The 23921-nt window shown below is 32.1% G+C and overlaps 2 protein-coding genes across 2 annotated transcripts; both read left to right on the top strand.

The window, feature by feature from the left end:
• The first annotated feature begins 82 nt into the window (after positions 1-82).
• Positions 83-5274, top strand: LOC144848125 (uncharacterized). Its single transcript, XM_078704820.1, has 8 exons — positions 83-181; positions 789-875; positions 1050-1152; positions 1410-1477; positions 1755-1824; positions 2067-2138; positions 2393-2761; positions 3194-5274. Exons 1-8 carry the CDS (start codon positions 165-167, stop codon positions 5030-5032), a joined length of 2625 nt encoding a protein of 874 aa, XP_078560946.1. The 5' UTR covers positions 83-164; the 3' UTR covers positions 5033-5274.
• Positions 5275-6012: 738 nt separating this feature from the next.
• On the top strand, positions 6013-21027 carry LOC144847918 (transcription factor ETV6-like). Its single transcript, XM_078704504.1, has 10 exons — positions 6013-6191; positions 9191-9226; positions 11115-11248; positions 11880-12092; positions 12681-12890; positions 17715-17807; positions 18404-18775; positions 18896-19402; positions 19715-19958; positions 20401-21027. The coding sequence occupies exons 3-10, from the start codon at positions 11209-11211 to the stop codon at positions 20762-20764; spliced, it is 2043 nt and encodes a 680-aa protein (XP_078560630.1). The 5' UTR covers positions 6013-6191; positions 9191-9226; positions 11115-11208; the 3' UTR covers positions 20765-21027.
• Positions 21028-23921: the final 2894 nt, after the last annotated feature.

The raw sequence follows: 23921 nt of genomic DNA, 5'->3' as shown, positions 1-23921 counted from the left end.
TTTCTTTCTTACTATGATACTATTTGGTCTGTGGGTACTTGAATTTGTCCTTTGTGGCGTGCCATGCACGAAATTGCGTTCCATACACGCCACTGAAATGTGTCAATTAATTATTGCACAACAGCTCTCAACAATCAAAGATAAAAAAGTACTAAAAACCAAATATGGCGAGTTATGAAAGGTAATGTCTTGTAGTTTAGTAAGTTTTTGTTATTAAATTTGGTTATAGTTTATAAAATATATACAATAATGGCTTTTAAAAGGTTTTAAAGCTAGGCCTAGCCTCGGTGCTAGTTTTGAGTCGACAATGAAGGATGAGGACGGTCGAGGAAGGCTTAAGGGCCTTTCACATCTGTTCCGGCACGGTTCCGGTCCGGCGAACCGAACGTTTTCACGACGGTCCACGCGGCTATGCGCCAATCGATATGCGCGTAGCCGCGTAAAAACGAAACATTGACGTTCGATTGGATTTGCCGGCGCCGCACCGGAACCGTGCCGGAACAGGTGTGAAAGACCCTTTAGTTAGGCTACATATGACATGGTATGAAGGCTAGGTCTCTAGGCTTTATATTAAGTGGTAAATCTGTAGCAGTCTCTATGCGTAGATGGTACTGTAGGACCATAGGCCAGCCCTATGGCCTATTTAATAATGAATGAATTAAAATAAAGCATATTTGTTGTTTTGGTAGTAATATTTATTGATATTATTAATATTATTATATAGGCTACATACAGTCTTAATTAAGATTGTAGTTTACTTAAGATTTGTGAATTGTTTTGTTTTTTAGTGAAGAAGATCATCAATTAATACAAGAAGAAATTGACATCTTGAATTCAATTTACATTGATGAACTTAAAATAACCAAAGATAACAGGTAATTAAATAAACATAAATGCATTTCAATTATTATTCTTTCTCATAGATAGAAATTAATATTAGGTAGCATTAAAATAGTTAAATTAGTGTATGCAATCATAAAAAATGTAAATCAGTTTTTAATTCCACTAAACTATAACATTTTAATGGTTTGAATTTGTCTTAATTTCAGTGGAATCACAGAATTTCTTGAAATTGTGATTCACCCTGCAACAGCAGGCCAAGCAGAACAACAGTATGTGTGCTTGACACTCATCTTACAGATACCAGAAAAAGTAAGACGCATCTCTATACCAAAGCTTAAAAAAAATGATAAGACCAGCTTTTAAGTCCTAAACTAATCCTAGATCATCAGAGCATAATTAACAGCATTTTATAGTGAAATTATTAACATATTATCTTTTAAACTTCAACTTACAGTGTTCTTAACACTGGCTATATAAACATTATATAAGGCTAAAATAACCCACAGTATATTTACACCTTATAACATCCCAGTGTCTAATACTGATATCTCTTATTATGTTTATAGTATCCACATGTAGAACCAAAAATTACCATCAAGAACCCAAGAGGTATATCTGATGAGTTTGTAAATGGGTAGGTATGAATGTTTATTTTACAAATTCTAATAGTAAATAGACTGGAGTGACTATTATAATTAAACAAAAATACACACACCATTTTTGGTTAGTAAAATACAAGCTACAGTAGGCTCTGGAACCATTTAAACATTGAACTCATCATCAATTCATTACTCAAAACTAACTTGTTCTGTTGTGACTGTGTCATGAGCAACAATGGTTACAATGGAGCTATAAAAATGGAACAAATTACACAGTAATTGTAAAAAGTATAATATTCATTTTATTTTTAGCTTAAAGAAATCATTGGAGGAGTATGCTACAGAGAATTGTGGGAATCAAGTCCTTTTTTCACTCATACAGGTAAAAATATTAGGTTTAGATTTACAAGTATGATTTAACAATAACCATTATTGATTGGTTTCTTTAAATATACTCTCGTTGTTTAAGTCAATTGTTGCTTTAAATTTGGTTTATATGAAATTTGACCAAATAAGCAAGAGTTTAACTTCAACTCTTAAGCTCTGCCTACACTATCAAATATGGTAGTGATATGCCATCACCATGTCCATATATTAAGTGATTAATGTTATTTTATTTCTTAGCATGCTAATGATAGTCTAACACACAACAACACACCAAGCTGTGATTGTGCTGTCTGTCTCACTGGTTTCCAGGTATGTGAAAATCAAAATAAGATTCAATATTGACAGTCTTTAGAATAACACTTTTGTTTAAATTATACATATACTAGCTATTGTGTGAATCGTTACGGTATTTAGGTTCAGTGTTTATTGTATGTGTTGCCAATAAAATGGTTTTAGGTTTTCTCTGTAAGCCTAAATCTTCATCTTATTATGTTGTAATGTGTTTGATATGATGGAAAATAGAGATTGATTGTTAGTAATTTCTGTGTGCTTTGTTTAAACAGGAGGAAGATTCTTTCACAAAAACAGAATGTTACCATTATTTTCACCTAAGTTGCCTTCAAAGGTATATTGATGTTTGCACCAGTGATTATGAGAAAGAAGTTGCTGAGATTCAACAAAGCATGCCACAACAAACGCCAAAACAACTTGAGATTGTCTGTCCAGTTTGCAGAGAACCAATATCATATCAGAGTGAACAGAACATTGAAAAGGTTGGTTTGACATCTGATAAAGATGAATTGTTTGTACCAAATGATGATATGAGAAAGTGGCAGGAGAAGATGAAGGAATTGTACAAGAAACAAGCTGATCAAGGTGGTATCATTGACGTGGAAGCAGAAAGCAATAAGTTTCTTTTGGATATTTCAACAGTAAGTGATTAACTATCCAGCATTATTGATAATCAATATTCATAATTTAATCAGTGTTCTTGAACCTAGAAAGCTCTTAACTTTCTCATTTATGACTGGCAATCTTTCTGTGTGGTTCTGTCTTTATTTGGCCTTAGTGGCGTAACGCAAAGGCCTGAGGCCCCTGGTTTAGGAACCCTAAGTGGCCCTCCAATGCTGGAGGCCGGCATTTTCAGATTGTTTTGACATATTTTAATGCCTGTTTTTCTGGGCACTGCTCAGAGGCCTCATAAGCTCCGGGGCCCTGGGTTTAGCCCATAGCAGTTACGCCACTGTTTTGGCTAGTCATCAATATTAGTAATTATAAGCAACAGTCATTTAGTCCAAAATCTGTCAGTTAATTTATATACAATTTATATTTTATAATTATGTAAACGTTCAATTTATCTTCAGACCGTCTCGGCTCCTTTAGCAAGCCTTAGACTTCATGATGATAAGAAAACTTCAGCATATAGAGAAAGTGACGAAAGAAATACAAAAGCAACAAAATCAAGAAGAGGAAACAAACATGGCAACACATATAGAGAAAGACAACTAACAAATCAAAAAGAAGAACGAAGGTTTAGAAAAGAAGGAAATGATGAAGATCTAAACAAGACAACAAATGAGTTTAAGTCTAACGTAAACGAAAATGTGGAGAATGTGATAGGTAGTGATATGTTGCCAATCGGACAGCTTTCTGATGAAAATGATCAGAAAAAAGCTGAAATTCCCTCTGAATGTCCTAAAAATAATACAGTAGATATGAAGCAGTCAAAAACAGAAGCCAGTGATGCTGATAAAGATAATGAAAAAAAAAGTGAATGTGATACAAAACTAGAAAAAGAGGGAAATAAACAAGAAAATACAGAACAAAGTAAGAACTTGCAAGAAACACGTACTAAACAATCAGATAAAAAATATGAGAAAGGTTATAACCACTATAGAACTGAAGACAGTAAAACAGGCCATTGGCGAAATAAAGATGAACGTAGTTATTTTAATGGTAAACAAACTCGACAAGCTCACTCAGGTGGCAACTCAACTCGAAGCGTTAATCCAAAATCTGGTGGCTCCATGACAAAAAACAAACTTCAAAATGTATGTGATTCTCCTTCTGCAAATAAAAGTACAACAGGTGACAAACAGAATTCAAGTAGTGCTAGAGATCTACATAGTGAGGCTGATTCTGTAAGTATATGCCACAAATCAAATGAAACTAAAAATGAGCATCCCTGTGAGGTCAAAGATTCAACTAAAAAAACATTAGATGAAAGTTCAACAGCAAACACCAGAAGTCGACAGTATCAACCAAGCAGTAGAGGTCAACATCATGATCGACCAAGCAGTAGAGGTCAACATCATGATCGACCAAGCAGCAGAGGTCAACATCATAATCGACCAAGCAGCAGAGGTCAACATCATGATCAACCAAGCAGAAAAGGTCAACATCATGATCGACCAAGCAGCAGAGGTCAACACCATGATCGACCAAGCAGCAGAGGTCAACATCATGATCGACCAAGCAGCAGAGGTCAACATCATGATCGACCAAGCAGCAGAGGTCAACATCATGATCGACCAAGCACCAGAGGTCAACATCATGATCGACCAAGCACCAGAAATCAACATCATATATCAGGTACCAGAGGTCAACAGCAAAGATCCAGTGGTTCCACAACAGAAAAGCGACACCATATTGGTAAAGGTGCTACAAATGAAAATCATGTTAGTTACAATGATACAAGAACTAAATTTACTTCAAGTAATACTGAAACAACAGGAAGACAGAATCATGTTGTTAGTATATCTAGTGAGATTAAGAGCGGTGATCTACTAAATAAAATAAGCAGTACTAGTGACAAGGTTGAAAAAAACAATTGTAATGATGATAAATTAAAACATAATGAACAATTGAGGAGTAATAAACAAAGTAACAAAGATAAACATTCTGATCAGAAAAATTACAAAAGTAGGAATCATTTTCAAAGACAACATTCAGATTGTGAACAAAAGAAATCATCCAAAAGCGATAAAAATGATTCTATGTTAACATCGTTTACTCAAGATAAACAAAAATGTGAGTCAAAAGTAAGCCCAGTAAGTTGTGGGCTAAAGGACATAGCATATAGCATAATAGAGAAGAAATCAGAAACAGACAATGCTTCATCTGATAACTTTTTAGACAAAACTTCTGGGCCACCTCCAGGGTTTAAATCAAAAGGTCCTGTGTTACCTCCTCCTGGTTTCTAATTACCATATTGTCTCGGGCTTAAGCCCATCTGTGAACATAGGCTTATAGGTGGGCTTAATCGTGAGAGCTATAGTGGTTTAGCCTTCTATTCTAAACTAGTAAATTTTAGAGTTTTCTCAGGGAAACCAGTTGTGCACTATATATACGCTGGTTCATTAATATGAAATTTAAAATGTTTGTGAACATCATGTTAAGGTGAATTTAATTAAATGGAATGTGGAAATAGGATATCAATTGTTGATAATATTTAATTCAGTGTGTTTGAAAGAAATACCGATGGTTGATATCAGTATTTGTCCCGTAAGGGTTAGACTCAAAAGATGTCAAATTGTGTATCATATGTGATACCTGTATCGTACTGTATGCCCAAAAACAAGTTTAAAATTACATGCTTAACATTCTCCGAAAATATTGAATTTAAAATATAATTTGAATGATACAGTATATGAATTGGTTTGTGATACAAAATTGGACAGAGAGAGAGACCGGGAAGCGTAATTTTTTTTTCCAGGACGAACGTGGGCAGAATTCATGAATCATTCATTACCTTAATTATTTTCTATTATAAAGAATTGCAAGATAGCTGATCTACTTCCTAAATATACTAAACCTAACCCTCTAAATAATCTCTCTCAACTATTAAAAAAAAACATGTTCATGAAAGAACTCGAACTGAGGGCTCCAGCGTAATAGGTTAAAGCCTTTACCACTAGACCAAACATTTCGGTTGGCAAATGCTGTTTACACGAATTATTTAATCTCTCTGCATGCTTATATAGCGCCCTCTATAATGTTCCCTATTATGTCATAATTATTCATGAATTATTCATGATTTCTGCCCACGTTCGTCCTGGAAAAAAAAATTACGCGACCGGGAACCAGTGCCAAAACTGGTGCAGACGCCCTCTATCTGACTGCTGCATTATGTTTTTATTATTTTTCTTTGCAAAAAAAACAAAACAATGTGACGGCGGCGGCTAGTTTGATCCTTTTCCAAGTACACAATTTCCGAGAAATAATGGCATAAATGGGTCATGAAGACGTTTTAATGACATCAGCTCTGTGAAGACGTTTGTGCGCAAATGATTTGTTAAGTTATCCATCATATTAGTTATTTTTATGATCAAGTTTCTCTGCTAGGCCTACTGTTTTTACTTGGTACGTAATTTGTTTATTATTTATAGTGGCAGCAGTATGGCTGCCTGTGTGGCAATGGGTGAAAAAGTATAGGCGTATAGGCTATATGGCCTAGCCTTAGTTCTTGTTATTATATTGAATTTGATTATGTAGATATTATTTACTGACAAAAAAAGCATTTGATTTGAAAAAATGCATTTGAATAAATATTAATAATAATTAATATAAATGACTGGGAGTCGTTCTGGTCCTCATGCTGGTCTTTCTGTCTTTATTCTATTAAAACCATTCATTCCGTAAATAATTATGAACGTTTTTCGGCTTATTGCAACTCCATTTGGCTACCACGAGATCACCAACTAATACCAAAAGCAGGGTGTACTGTAGATAAATCTAGAAGGTCTGATGAATTTTAAGTAAGTTGATTTATATTTTGCGAAAGTGAACAAATACATTTTATTTAAGAATACTTTTGAGAACAAGAGAAATTGACACAGGCTGTATCGTATTTATTCCAATTAACGATACTTGATTTTCTAATTTGACATCATCAATTGTCCAACTTGACCAAGTACTTGGAAAACTAAGATCTGTATCTGTATTAATTAAAAGATGTGTGTGTGTTGACAGACACCTGAAAAAAATTGACATACCTTAACACTAGTTTAAATCATATTAATGTATAATTCAATTCAGTGATTTTTCTATTTTCTGCCAAATTTATGAATCTCTAAAGGTAAATTGATTAGACCATAATATTAGTTTTATTTAAATGATAATAAATGAGCATTTAAAGAAATGAATTGTCAGCATCTCAGCATTTTTCTTTTCTGTATCCTAACAAGAGCACAGAAAATAAATAAATAAATTTTAGCTTTTTTTTTAGAATTTCAAATGATGATCAATGACTTTGATTTGATCGTCGATTTCAGGATTAAATGGTTTAAAAAAATGTAGGCCTAACTTGGGAACTCCCTTTGTGGTAACGGTAAACCACCCTGAGTTTATTGCCTTTTACTCTGGAATTACCCATACTATAAATTGCAACTCAGTGTTTTCTTGTTTTTTTTGTATTATAAATCTTTGTTGTAATCATTGTTTTAGAATGTTAAAATGTATCACAATTCAATTTTACTGTGAAGATTTCTTTTTTTATGAATGAATGGAACTACTAAAATATGGTTTTGTATTGTAATAAATATTGAATGTTCTATTTATCTATTTCTGTACAATCAATTGTTTACGTAGAAACGCTAAGTTTTCATTCAATCAATGGATTGTCGTGTTACAAAGGCCTTGTTGTTACAATAGGAAGTAGAACACAATGTTCCTGGTAATAGTTAGCTGTAAACGAACAAGGGGAAGTCCCTTACACAACCCTATTGATTTAGTATGCCAATGCTTTGTGTTACTTACCGTTTGTACTTAAGTAACATGGCAGACCTATGTACGTTCCTACCTAATGAGTTTCGTATTGAAGCAAGGTCATACCTTAATTAGCGTTTAGCAGAGTTAAGATTATTAAAGATAGTTTTGATTATTAGAAATGTTTTCATTACAAAAATGGAGGCGTTATCAGTGTTTTCAGTATAAACAACAACACTACAATTGCAAGGCTCCTCCCAGTCAGGCTCTCACCATCGATATCATGCCATATCGATCTTCAACAATTAAAATTATTAGTTTGTTTCTGCGAATGTTACTGCAATGAATTCACAATGCATGGAATTTGTCACTCTGTTTAATAATTTAATATTTAGTATGTTTATAGGCCGGTTTTTCTTACAATTTATCAAAATTGTGTACCGTTATTACTGTTTATCCTAAAGAAACATGATTAAAAAAATGAATTGTGCCTATGATCACAATTATATTACTAGGTTACAGATTGGGGTGTACTTTTGGAACACAATAACAGACATAATAGATACTGTAGGACCTGAGACTGACACAGTTTTTGACTTCACAATAAAACTGATTATCATTTGTTGCAATTCAATGCAAACAGCGGATACAAATTGTATAGGTTATTTGTACAAGTAGTCTTTTTGTGTAGTTTAAGCTTTTTTTCCTAGAACTAGATACTGTCTAAATTTTATTATTTTCCGCTTGTTTGATAAAGAGATGACTTAATATAACCTTGTGTCTATTTATATATTTTCTTTTGTATTCATTTTGTCCCAGCCCTGTATATAGTAGATACATTTTGAATAATAAATACTAAAAATAATTTGTATTGAGCTGTTTTACCCTTTGGAAATTCATCACTTTGTTGTTGAAACTGCAAAATAAAAATTTATAAAGATAGAAAAATAAAAAAATTGTAATAAAAATAGCATTAAATCATTGTACCCTTTGGCACTTGGCCAGATATAGAATCTGGCGGTGGGGGACCATAGGAGGGACATTTATCCCTTTTTTAAACTTAATTAATTTTAAATGTTTTTTTTAGCAGTTAGCTCCTTGCGAGCCATGTCCAAGGAGAGATCCCCAAGTGTATAGAATGAGTTGATGATATTTACTGTAATGTAATTCATTCATTATCTCTGGTCCATAGAAAGTAAAATTACATTAATAAAAATATAAACAAGACTGTACTAATTTCTACTACTCATCTCAGGATGGCATTAATGTGCTGTATGATGGCTTTATGTAAAAGATGTGTTTCCTTATATTAAGGGAGTTCAGGGGGAGTAGTAAAAATAAATGTATCTAACAACTTAAAGGGAGGAAGTAATTAAGTAATTGCCATTTTAAGTACCGTTCCTTTGTCCAGCTTTCTGCTGCCCTTTGTCCACATCTTGGTTATTGTTTTACATTTGTAGCTGCCAAGTGTTCTTGTAAGTTTCTCATTATACTTTAAAAATATTACACATTAGTTTCCTCTTTCATTGGGAAGTTTTATCAATATATTCTAGTTTTCTCATAGCAACCACCGGTAGACGCTTTATTCAACGTAAATAATTATATGTAAATGTAGTCGGCTTACTGATTTAGAACATTATTTGTTTTTATTGCAGTGTGACCACATACTTAAATTGGCATAGGATATTCTGGTAAGTACCATCAACGTTGACTTTATTTCTGCTTTAGATTGCATTTTTGTCAGGAAAATATTTTTTTTTCAATCGACTTTAAAAAAAAAAATTAAAAAAAAAATGTTAGGGGGACAATATATCTTTAAGCTTAAAGATATATTGTCCCCCCTAACATTTTTTTTTTTTTAAAGTCGATTGAAAAAGAAATATTTTCCTGACAAATGCAATCTAAAGCAGAAATACCTAAATTGTCTGTCAGACAATGGTTTTTGTCTTTTTTTCCTTTGTCTTTTTATAAGTAAAATCATTATTTCTATCATTTTTCTACAGTATAACATTCTATAGGGGGGGGGGGGGGAGGGGGGAGAGGGTGGGACAATACATCTATAATTATTTTTTGTATTTTTGAAAAATTCAAAGAAGCTAACATAAACAAGAAATCTGGTACCAAAACTAGGAATATAAACCAGAACACAAAACTAAACAATGAATGAAATATTCTTCATTTTACTAATTTCTCCTTTTTTAAAAAATAAAATGGTTTAAACTTTGTAAAATGATATGATATTTTATAGATATGAAAAGTGTTTCTCATTGTTAAAGCTGTAGTCAATAATGCAATAAAATACCTAGAAAAAAAAGCAGTGCTCTAAAATTTAAATGTGTCCTAATAGCTTCTTCCTTCTACTACTTCCTTCCTTTATTCTGAGGGTTATTAATATCATGAAATCTATAACCAATCCAGCCTTGTTATCTTTTTTCTGTTATCTCTCTCTTCCTTTATTCTTCTTCCATGCAATGTCCATTCATTTCCTGTTGTTCCAGCCTTGTTATCTTTTTTCTGTTATCTCTCTCTTCCTTTATTCTTCTTCCATGCAATGTCCATTCATTTCCTGTTGTTACAGCTTTGTGCATTTTCCATCTTAAGCAATCAAACGATTAACAATCCAATTAAAGTACAAAGTGTTTACCTCTCCCAAAACTGAACAAAATATAAAGTGTTTACCTCTCCCAAAACTGAACAAAATATAAAGTGTTTACCTCTCCCAAAACTGAACAAAATATAAAGTGTTTACCTCTACCAAAATTGAACAAAATATAAAGTGTTTACCTCTACCAAAATTGAACAAAATATAAAGTGTTTACCTCTACCAAAATTGAACAAAATATAAAGTGTTTACCTCTACCAAAACTGAACAAAATGGTTGCTATGTCTTCCAAGCCCATTGGACCCTGATCTGAAATTAATCTTATTTTTATCTCTTCAAAAATATACCAACATGTACCATACCAATTGCCCAAAAAACCATTTGGACTTGTCCAATGTCTCGCTTTCATCTCTTCCAAAATCTGTCATCCTTGGACTTTAGTTTTTTAATATTACAATCATGAAAATTATGAAATATTTGTACTTAATTTCTGTATTTGTTTTCATAACTTTGATGATGTTGTATAGTTTGATAATATTATTGCAATTTATCTTTTTGGGCTGCAATAATCATAATTTTTTTGGGTACCATATTTATATGTTGAATAAATAATAATTACCAAAATATATACAGTATAACACAGTGAACATGTACTGTACCTTCAAATCTATCTACACTGCTCTGCACAATGTACATTTACCTAACGTTACTTGTTCTCAGCAAACAGGATTACATTCAACTAATACTCCCTTGCTATTTGTTCTGCCTTCAATATATTATCTGCTTCACCTATTTTTCCAGGAATTCTGTCTGTTTGTGCTTAAAATAAATTCTGTTTTCCGAAAAGTTAATTCAAGTGCAATAAAGCATAGATATTGATTGGATGGTTAATATTGTATTGACACAAGTTTACAATACCATAGCAGTCCAATCCAGAGGCCCGGTTATCTTTTTATAGTCCCGCCTACATCTTTCAGTTTACCAGTACAGTAGTAAATCATTTTTGAGTATTAATAAGTGCTTTGCTGGGACAAATATTAAACAACACTAATACAAGTTGGTGCTGCTGCAATGCTATCATCTTTACCACCACCATATATGCAGGCTCAAAGTAAGAAACATCAATTCATGTTCAATTCAATGTTCACTTTCATGTCATTTATGTTATTTTTCTTATTACACTAATTGTTTTTTGTTTATTCTTATGTCAATTAAATTGTTTTTATACTTTAACAAATATTTTCATATCTTCTATTGTATGGTCTACCTTCAGAAAATTGAACGATTTTATTTATATTTTCTTCAAAGACCATAACGCATAATCAAATCTAGACCTTTTATTGAATAATTTTTACTTGGATATTTAATTAATCAATAATAATAACATTTAGTTTCATCAGTACAGGTGTCTACTAATATGTAATTTCACCAGTACAGGTGTCTAATATTATGTAATTTCATCAGTACAGCTGTCTAATAATATGTACTTTTATCAGTACAGGTGTCTAATAATTATGTAATTTCATCAGTACAGCTGTCTAATAATATGTACTTTTATCAGTACAGGTGTCTAATAATTATGTAATTTCATCAGTACAGCTGTCTAATAATTATGTAATTTCATCAGTACAGGTGTCTAATAATTATGTAATTTCATCAGTACTCTGTATTCTGGATACCAAAAAAGCAAATCATACTAGATGAATTAGCTTTATAATAACATAATTTGCTATCTTTTTTAGTATATGCCGATATGACGTCTGATGAAGCATTACCCTCAACCGTACGGCCCTTAAGCCAGACAGTAGTGGTACCCCCTTACATCTCATTTGACTATCCATCTCTCTGTAGCCCTACTGGCAATCAGCATTCGTCCGCTATGATTGGCTACGGCTCAGCAGTTGCTAAACCGGTTGCAATCCCTTCAACTTCACCATATTCAGTTTTTCCGATATGTAAGTAACAGACATCTTTTATTTATTGAATTCAATTCAATACTTTTTAGTTTGTAACTGCTTTATTATGAGTACCCATGGTCATAGCCAGCATGAGGCACCACCACCCAGTACCCATGGCCGTAGCCAGCATGAGGCAGACAAGGTGCTCGCCTCGTCTGAATTTTTCAATTTTCACCACCTACCCCAATTCCCCAGTACAGATCGTCATATTTGATATTAATAATTATATTTAAAGCATCTTTACCTCGTCTGTTTTTAACCTAAACCTAAATCTTTAGTGGCCGTCAATCACTTTTTTCACTTAAGTTAAATAAGTTTTTAAGGATTTCCCTAATGTAGTACTTAATTAGATATGAGAATTTTTAACTGTAAGGGTGTTTCCCTGTGATTGGTGAACATGCCAACATACTTTGAATAATAATAGCCAAAATCTCTAATATGCACAGTAGCTTAGTTTTGTTTCCTGAATTTAATCCCCAATATTGTTGAAACCACATAAAAATTACCTACTCCAAGAAATCTTTTGTATGTAAGATGAATCAAATATTCATTTTACATTTTTTTTAAACAAAACATTTTTTGCAGCTAAATATCCACATTTATGGACAAAAGAAGATGTAAAGATTTGGCTCAAATGGTGCGTTGAAGAATTTTCACTAAATGAGATTGATGTTGATAGATTTTCGATGAATGGTAAAGCTTTGTGTCTGTTGCGTAAGGATGGCTTCAACGACCGTGTTCCCTACACTGGTGATGTTTTATATGAACATCTTCAAACTCTTTTACAACTTAAAAGTAAGTGTTTTTTTACCAAAAAAAATCAGTTTTAAAACATGATAATTGTCGTTTTCGATTTGGATTTTTACCGGTGAGTACATTTTTTCCGTTAACGTTTTGTATTCGGATGATTTTCTGTTGAGCACAATCCGTTTAAAATTTACAATTCGAATACAAAAAGTACTCAACGAATATTTATGTTCCCAGTCGAATACGACAATTATCAATATTGTTAGACTCGGTGTCTTCACATTTTAGTCAGTATTGTAGCTTTTCATTTGTTTTTTGATTGATAGTTTTCTTTGTCATTTTAAATTCAGTATCCTTGCTCTAATTATTAGTTTACTGGTGGTTATTTTGATTCAAAAGTTTACCATATTTTCAGTGTAAATATTTAAAGATGATCAGTTAATAATAATAACCTAGATATTTTGCAGCTAATATAAATGTTTGTCTTGTACCAAGTGTAAACAATGACAACCATAATACGTATCAAGTCAACAGATATTGTAATATATCTGCCAGATATTGTAATATATCTGCCAGATATTTGCTTTTCTCATAGATATCTCTAACTTTTCTTGCTAAAAGATACATCAGTTGGGATAACATAGATATTAATTGTGAATTTATCTTTTTATGACGTTAAAACGCCTAAATTAAGATCATCATTTTATTGTGTTCATAAAGTTTGCATTGCTAGAGCTGATTTGGGTTTCCACATAATATATCCATATTGTAGGACGATAAGATGAAATCTTTCATGTATCCTTACATAGGACTAACTTTCTGCTGATGTAACTGAATATAATGTGCTTTATTTGTAAATAATAATTGTACGAGGATTAGTTTACTTTAGTATTGCATAACACTGCTGCTAATCACATACAAGATAAATTGAAAATAATTTCAACCCTAAGGGAACACATTTGGGACCCAACAAATGTTCCCTTAAAGTGGAGGTCCACAAAAAAGGATCCAATGATAGGATTTATTTTCAAAGCAGTAGCAAAATTTAAACAGATAATTTGCCCTTTTTATAAAGCGAAAGTAAATGAAAAGGTTTATATTAAATTATGCAAACTCATGAATGTTAAATTTCCAAAAAGTCTTTCCGAGTATGTTATCAAAAGCTTATAATATCATCATTTATTTACGGATGCTAAACTTCCCTTTGAAAAGTTTGCTATTTTAGTAGTTAGTACAGTATATACATACTAAGGTGGGGCATGTTAAGGAAGATTACGATATTGGAAGACAGAAGGGAAAGTCCCGCAAAAGTCTGAGTAAGTTAAATGGTAGATTGAGATAATGCTTCATTTCTTTAGGTTATACTTCTTGATGTTCAGTACAGTACATTCCTTTATTTTCACACAATCCAAGTAGTAAGATTTTCTTTAATATATTTTAAATTAAAGAAGTTTGTTGAATTTAATTATTACTGAAATTGGAATGAAAAAAAGTGAAAAGTGCATTTAGAAATTTTGGAAGGTTGGTGCATTCTTTTGGATTTATATTTATGTTACCACCAGGAACTTATTCTAAAAAGATTAAATTAACAAAAGAATTAATTGTTAGAAAACAACAATGATGTTTATTAATGGTTTAAATCATGCATGACCTAAATTTGATGAAGGATTAGATCATGAAAAATAATTCCCTGAAACTTTACTACCGGTATACAATAGGGTCTTAGGAATACTTAAGTGTGATTGGAGGGAATGAGGTTGTAAACTGTACTACCGGTATACAATAGGGCCTTAGTAATACTTAAGTATGATTGGAGGGAATAAGGTTTGTAACATTCTTATAAGGTCATGATTGCATCCATCGTAGTTACGTCATTATTGACATTTAAGGTATTCAACATTACCTGCGAGATATGTAATTATAACTTTGTATTTTTTAGGTACTTTCCCCTTTTTTCCATAATAAATGAAAGATTGATATTTGAAGTCAAAACGATGAGTTTGACAAATCTTAAAAAACATGCTTTGTTTTCTTTATTCTTGGCTCTTTAAATTATCATTTCTTTTTCTGTTTCAATTCATTTAAATGACATTTATTTTCTTTAGATGCAGCTTGTTTTATTTTGTTTGGGTTAGTAGTGAAGCTGTAGCTTGGTGGTTAACATAGTGTTGCTGTGGCTTGATGGTTTACATGCTTGCCTTCCAATCCGAACGTCCAGGGTTCAATCCTTATCTAGTGCCTGGACAACTTTTTCTACTCCACTCCCTAAGCATCAAATAAAACATAGTTTATACATTTTGTAATTAGCGAATTTGAAATTACATTAATCTGAAATATAATACTGAAACAAAGAAAACTCCAAATAAAACGTTTCCAATATGATGTGTTCCGTCAAGAATATTGGTATACTAAATACTGTATATATAAAATGTACTAAAATTATGGAAATAAATACATATAACATTAATTAGGTTGAAGTACTGTAAGTTGTGTGAATATGTTTATGACTTTGCTGGATCTGGTATTTCCGTCAACCAACCACACCTTTGAGTAAACACTTAAGTATGTTTGTTTACCGTCATCATATATAATGCAATTAAAATGGGATATTGAAAGCAAAAGTACTTTATTACCAGGAAGTTTATAAGATCATTGTACATAGTCTTATTTGTAGTTATGTTGATTTGGCATAATGCCAAAGTGCTCGGCTAACATATCCAACCTCCCTCGTCATTTTTACAAACAATTATGTGTTGATTAATGATAGGGTAGCTTTTGATTTGGTAGGACCTATGACGTCATGTTTATTTGTTTTTTTGCATTTGAGGTTGGGTTGGCAAGTTGTATCATTCTGTGTCACAGATATGCTCAATTCCAACCTTTATTGGTGGATAATCGTCATGAAAAAAGTCCAAATCGATTTTAGTGAATGACGACTTGGATCAAATGACGTAATGGCGCAATGTTATAGGTCATTGCAAAGCCAAAACTCCATCAACCTCTCTTGCAATCTTTTCAAATGTTTTACAGAAAGTTTTATGGAGTTAAATTTGTTGTGTGAATGTGAACTTCTTGAAATTAAATGTAAGGTATGAATGATAATGAAAGAAACTCTGGTCATCGCCTCTCTCTTGGCAATAATATTTATGCAGATGTAACGCACCCTTTTATTGTAAACAGTATGGTTTGTTAGATTTTTAATTTGGCTTGACGTTGTTTGATACTCCAAAAAGTTACCTGGTTCACATCAAAAGTATAAGCTATGTCGCAATTCATATGCTTTTATTCCCCCAAGTTTATTTTAAGATCAATCTGAATGACTTTAGTCAGAATTTGCAATTCTCAAAATCAATAAACTCTTCCAAGAATTCAAGGCATATTGTGTTTGATGCCAATTTTAACTTTGTTTCTTGGTAATACATGCAAAAGCATATCAATTGAAGCCAGATGACAAAAATGATAATATTATAAACTAAAGTAGTGACAATAGTAATAGTAGTTATCTTGCTCACCCTCTGCACAATAAATTTGATAAAAGTAAACATAATGACAGACAAAGGAAAATCAAAACAATTAGATGGAAAATCATTAGTCCCTGCTTGCATATTTTTTTTATAATTTGTTAAGATAATTTTGTGTGTACTAGTGTATTTATTAATCAATTGACACTTAATTGGTTTTTTTTATATAGCTTTTGTAATGTAATATTTATTTTACTTGTAATTCATATTTCTTATGATGTTATAATGTTATTGTTATATAGATATGAATATTCTCATTCATCCAGGTAGTATTAAGTTTAGAAAGATGTGAATCTTATCCAAGTAAGATTAGATTGATATATTTCTAATGTTATAATGTTATCACTCAATTCTGTTTATTATTTATTTATTCTGTCTTATACTTTACACTTTCAGTGCTAAAGCATTGATTTCAAAAGTGGTTCAGTAGAGAACATTAACAAATAATAAAAATAATTTAAAGACAAAGTTAATTTTTTAAAAAGAAAAGAAAAATGAAAGAAGCAAAACCACAAATGTATTACAGAGTTACGTGGGAGGGAAATATAGTTGTTATATAATTAAATATTTATATTTAAAATTATTAAGTAAAACAATATCATATTTCTGTCTAGATTGAAATAGCGTGGGATGAACCCACAAAGGACAATTATTAAACAGTGTACGACAGGCTACCCTGGAAATTCTCTGAAACAGATTTGATTATTATTTGAAATAACAGTGATAAGCTGCACACATGAAAGACAAGATTAAATAAATTGAATAAATTATGCAAATGAGATTTAATAACCCCATGAAATAAGCAACCCTCAATACAGTATATATGGTACAGTAATAAATAAATAAAACAATACATTTGAATAGTCTCTACTGTGAATTGTACTAAAATATCTATCTCTACTCATTTTATTTTCTACTTTTGGAGATAATAAAGTAATATCTTGTGTCTTATAGATCTAAAAGATAGAATGTTAGCTCCACTATGAAACAGTCTGTAGTGTAAAATGTTTTTATTTTTATAATTTTTTATTTATCTAGTTTCAAAGTAATGTTTTTTATATTTATTTATTTTATTTATTTCTGTCTTTATTGTGAAGACACCTTCAGTATCGTAGTACTGATATCACTGGTTGGTAGATCACATAAACAAAATCATACGTAAACAAGTAAAAACAAGTAAATTAAAATATAGCAAAGAGAAAAGTAATTATATACATTTTCCGTAGTATAAAATTCACAATTAAAATATTGGTATATATGTGCATCATTCAATTTGAAAAGAAATGATACAAGTTATTTATTATTATATTATTTTTAATTAAATTAAATTTTTAAAACGTATCTTTTACAGATAACCATGATCAGCAAGCAAACTCTTTACAGAAATGCTCAAATATTCCAGCAGAAGGCAGGCAATGCCAAGCGTCACACATGCAAGCATCAGGTACTATTTCACAACATTTACAGGCATGATATTAAAGCTATGTCTACACTATCAAACTAGATTGACAAAATCAGTGTGATGTACCCAAATATGGTAGTGATATGACATCATCATGTCCATATATGGGCAAATCACATTTGTTGTCACATAAATTTGAGCCTTACTTTATTGAAGGCTCCGTTGTGTGCATGCAGCAAAAGCTTCTTCTTATGTGAAAAAATTTAAAGACCTACTTCCTGAATATAAAAAGTACTTCCTAAATATAAAACCTACTTCCTGAATATAAAAAGTACTTCCTAAATATAAAACCTACTTCCTAAATATAAAAACTACTTCCTAAATATAAAAACTACTTCCTAAATATAAAAACTACTTCCTAAATATTAAAACCAGACAGTTATCATAACTCATCATGAAGGCCCCTTGATTGTCAGCATATGCTGTAGGGTCACCCTCTATAAATAAGGATGAATAAAAATAAATAAACAAAATAAATATTTTCTGAATCATGTGAATGAGCGTCAATTCATATTTTTTTCTACTTCTAGGATTTTCTACTACTAAATTTATTTTCTATAATTTGTTCTACTTTGTAGATGAAAGACACCACAGAAGTCCGCACAGGCAACCATCGAATACACCGCCCTCTATGCATGTACACAGTCATTATTCTTACCAACCGGATCAACGTCATTGCACAAGTCCCTGCAATACTGAAAGATATCAACATTTGTCATCATTTCAATCACGACAGAGCCCTGGACAAGTCGTTCAAAGAAGCCCGACACTCCTGAGTCCTCTACATATTAGGAAGCAATTTTGTTATGACACGGCGGATCGACGGAGGTCAATATCTACTACGCCACCTGGTGTTACTAGGACAAATGCAACATCATCTGATGTTGCTAGGACAACGCTAGCCTTCAGTGCAACAGCATTTCCTCTTAATTTGTCAGTTTCTCATACTGGTAAATATTTTGTTTTTTTATGTTGGAAAATATGGAAAACTAATAAAATTGTATCACTTAGCTAGCCTTACTCTACATAATTGAGCGTAACATTCTTATCTTACCATTTCTCAATTGCAGATAAGACAGAAACTCCAAGTAGTGATTCTGGAACAAGTTCTCCGAGTGAGATTATTGAAGAAAAGATTCGCAAACATGCTAAGAGAAGCCGCCACCATCATTTGAAGACTCCTTACGACACCTCTGATAATGTAGTGGTTGATCGTTCCTCATTTAAACGTCGAGTTATTGTCTCCCCAACATACCACTCACAGTTACAAGACAACATGGTCAAAGAAGCTCATCGAAAGCATGACTCTACATTGTACAAATACAAAGGAAGTGACCATCATAAAATACCTGGTCAAGAGTCCAGACAAAAAAGTCCAATCCATTTGGAAATGGGTGACAGATTCCCAATTCCGGTTCCACAGTTCCAGTTTAAGCCAGACTTGGCGATTCCAGTTTTTCCTGGAACAAGTTCCATAATGCAGAGCAGACAGGCATGTCAAGGGTCAAACTTTGGAGTCATACCTGGCTTCACTACAACTGTAACTGAGAAGTGTTCAGACAATTCAAAACCAACAGGTAACGTAAAATCTCTTTTGTTTTATTCAGTAATGTGTATGTACTACGGCCACAGTTTGATGTTTATAAATGTACTGTAGCATTTTTATTATGGAATAAAAACTCGTTCAAAAAACTACACTATAGAAAGATTTCTATCATTTTAAGATTAAAAATTTACATAGATTTTGAGAGCAGTGAGCAGAACAAGTTTTTATCTCTGTCAGTTGATTTAAAGTAAAAAATAACAGTTTTCAGCTGGTCGTAGCTGAACAATATGATAGATTTTAGTATATAAAAACAAAATGGTAATTTTGTTTTTTTATCTATTAGATGGTCGTTTGCTTTGGGACTTCCTTGGGCAACTTCTTCTTGATCGCAAATACCAGCCATATATCCGCTGGGAAGATGAACAGTTGCGAATATTCCGCATCCTAGATCCTGTTGCCATTGCTAACCTGTGGGGGCGACAAAAGAACCGCACAAATATGACTTATGAGAAGCTATCGAGGGCGCTGCGTTATTACTACAAGATGAATATTATTAGAAAGGAGCCTGGACAGAAGTTAACCTACAGGTAAGATCACATGTCAATTACATGATGGAAAATTACCAATCAAAGGTCAAATTATTGAAAAATGCTGTGGGTATCATTGTCTCAATGGAAATACAAATAAAATAAACAAAAAGCTAGATCGAAACAATCATTTAAAACAGCAAGAAAGAAATTTCAGAGCTTTCGGGTAACGTTTAAATTTGGTTAAGTAAGCAAGTAAAAATGTGATGCTATTTTGATATCTGCAGACAGTACTGTTTTCGATCTTATCAGATCTCGTCAGTGCAGCTCAGGTTTCAAATTATTAAACACATGACTGGCTAAATATATGGGTCATGGTAATACATTTTTTTAGGAAAAAAAATCATTAATAGAACATTTATCTCCATCAAGGATGTACAACATGTCAGTAGTGACTAGACATTGCACATTCTGAAAAGAATATTTACTTCTCCATTTGCAGGTTTTTACAAGATCCACAAGAGTTGGCTTTGACATACAGGAACAACAAGTCGAAAAAAAATAGCGACCTCGCTGGTGAAGTTGAAAAGGGAGTTGTAAGCGAAGATGAAGAGCATGGCGATGAAAGTGATATTGAAGAAATGGCAGAAAGTAGTGTATGCATGAACGAACAAATGAGGATGATTGGACAAGATAATGCCCAAGGAATGAGTAAAAGTCTGAATGCCGAAAGAGGACATGAAAGAGAAGATGTTAAATATATTGATGACTTAAATCTACAAAATACAAATGATAGTGTAAATACAACATGTGTAATTAAGTTGGAGCCTAAGAGTGACACTGACATTCCAGAAAGCAGCAAATAATCAAAATTGGGCTATTAGTCTCTCCTGAGTCAGACTCCGGGAAGGTAGCCTAAAGACTTAATTGGGGTACACTGGGGACGATAAGTAAAATGATGATATCTATTTTTGACACTATTTATATTATTATGTTAGTGCTGGATCCTCCCTTGAAATGTGTATATTGTTAGACTATATATGTATTTCACTTTAGACAGAATTTTGTCTTTAAATTAGTTTAAGAGTGGCACAATGTAGAAATCTGCTTAATTAGACTCTCTGCTACATCAGTAAAAGTCTGTTTTACTCTTTAATGCTAAACCTGTGTTTTGTTTCCAATACCCAGGGTTTATTAAGTTAGAAATTAAATTAATTGTTAGAAAGTAATCAAATATTGGGATACTAAGGTATAACAGTATTTTATTTTTTTATCAAGATATTTGCAGTAATCAAATATGAGTATGTGCTATTTATGTATCGAGTTTGTACAGTTATGTTAAATAAGTTCATTGGACCACATCCTTGCGCTGCGTCTCTAGTGGGAACCAAGCTTTTTGGTAGGGATCCTGCTCGAAAAGAGTACTTTTTTCATTATCCCCTCTTGCAGACTTTTTCAATTGTTTACAAATTAATATTTTGGTATATCGCAGGGCGATGTAAAATTCCTCTCCTTCATTACTAGATTAGGAAAATGTATATAAAATTGTGTGTATATAAATTATAAATTAAATTCTTGTATTTTCAAATCAAATCCACAATATGTTGGAGCAAGAAGTATGTTTGCTTTTTATTGTCTTTCAGTTTCGAATTCGAAATGAAATGAGAAACTGGTACAAAGCCGAAAAACAAAATCTATAAGAATATATGATAATATTGTACATAAATGTTGAGTATTTGTGTTTGTTTCGTAATAAACCAGAAACTTTTAAAAAACCATGTATTTTACCCTTTGTGAAGAAGACCATATAGAAGATGATAACGATACACGTCTACCTAATAGTACAGTCACAAGGACATGAGATGACATGATGACACATATAGTACATGACATTACATGAGATGACATGATGACACATACAGTACTATGACATTACATGAGATTTTGACATGATAAGAGATACCATGACATGTTACAAGATAATAAAAATGCATAATAGTAGAAAGATTTTTTTTTAATGTTTATTTTACATTTTGTCTGAGGATAACCAAAACAGCTATTGTGGGAGACAAGGATATTACATTCCCATTTTATTAGAACTATTAGACAAAAATTATACTTTCATTAAGTTTTTACAGTTATGATTTCATTGGTTACCTCTCAGTCGGAGAGCCGCGTTGGGAAATATGACCGTTATCGCTGAATTTTCGACTTCGCATGACGTCATAAATTTTAGAAGCCCTCTCTCGGCACAGAAGCATCAACGTTTCGCGCGAAAACATTAGCATAAAGTATACGTCATTTAATAGCTGTTTAATAAACATTAGTAGGCGAAAAATTAACCATATATGGTAAGATCAGTTCCTTATATGTTTAAGATGTCGCAGGTCACCTAATTTTCTGAATAATTTGTTGGATTTGTTGTCAGCGACAATTTCTTTCCAAAGTTCGTGTGCGTCCGTCAAAACTGAAGTTTTCTAACAGGTGTTTGTTTACAAATTTTCCATTAGTGGGATTTGCATCCCATACAGTGAATTACCAAAAAACCGACGTATATGGATAGAGTAAGTATCAATAGTCTGTTTTACGTTAAAATTGGCTTGAAACCCTATTTAAGCTTCCTATAGCGAACATTTTAAAAAAGGTCCTCATGTCATATATTGTTACGTCTCGCGGCACTAGTTCCGTCGTGTGTGGTGCATGGTGTGTTGATTGTGGTTGTTGTAGGTGAGTATATGCACGACCTGGTGGATCGTTGTCGTATTATATCGGCCTAGGCCTAGTAACATGTTCTGTTAATAATTTAAATACTTTAGTTACAATTTAGTATTATTAAAGTATCGTTACAATCCTACTCTATATTGAAGATGCATTGGGAAGTTTTAAAAAGATAATTAAGCAAATCGCAGCCTGATACAGGTATAGGCCTACCTATTCTATAGTTAAATATTTATTTATAGTAAAATTATTGACAACTGAGGGGTACAATTTATTTATAATATTAATAATTATTACAATAAACAGACATAAGGAAATTTTGTATTTGCTGCTTTTTCATGGTAGGCCTATAATATATCTGAAAATGTTTTCAGGTTGTTGAATAATTATACTGTATAACAATGCAATGTTTTGTTCATATAGTGACAATTATTTAAATAGTTTCATTCATTACATTTCACTTTTCAGCTATTCATTTTCATTTTAGGTTTTTTGTTGGTATCAAGACTCAACGATTTTCTGTCTCGTTCTTCAATATGAGGTTGGACGGTGGAAGCTGTAATGGTTTTCTCGATTTCAATATCATTGCTGCAGCTGATTCGCTAATAATAATATAACATATACATTCATACGCATTCAAGTTTTAGAAGCGTTTCAGATCAGTCAATGATAAGATATAAATTAAGTTGCAATTGATTGATTGATTTACTTTATTAACCAGAGTCACACAGATACATACAATATAAAAAATTCATAAAATCAGTACAACCGTAAGACTCACGTAAGTTAATATGATATAGGCCTAGCTAGTTTGTTATGTTTGATGAACAAGGTGCTATTTAAATAAAGCAAGTTTTTATATACAGTAGTAGTATTTACTATTTATATCAGTATTGTTTGAAAGATATTTGTATTAAAAACTGCTTTTTCACATTCTGTATAGGTAAAAAAAAAATTGGTTGCTTGTGTGAAATGCAAGTTGTATCTAATAAAGTAATATTTATATACAAGTGTGACATTTACTGCCAGATACTGAAATACTGAGTACCAACCAATCACTGTAACAATACTCAAGTAAATGATGGACTTATATTTTTATATCTTGGTTTCAGCTGGGCCCATAATTATCTTTTTTAAAAACATGACCATATAAAAATACACGTTTGAGTCTCTGAAACAAACATGCCCGATTTTATAAAACATTCCCCATATATAAATTGAAAATGGGTTATTTTTTTTGTTTATTTGTTCTGGGCCTAGTTTCTCCTTCAGGCTTCTTCTTGCTTGGTATATGATCAGAGCTGG

The sequence above is a fragment of the Antedon bifida genome, chromosome 7 (genome assembly GCF_963402885.1).
Source record: "Antedon bifida chromosome 7, ecAntBifi1.1, whole genome shotgun sequence".
Taxonomy (NCBI): domain Eukaryota; kingdom Metazoa; phylum Echinodermata; class Crinoidea; order Comatulida; family Antedonidae; genus Antedon; species Antedon bifida.
This window is presented reverse-complemented; position numbering and strand designations above follow the sequence as displayed.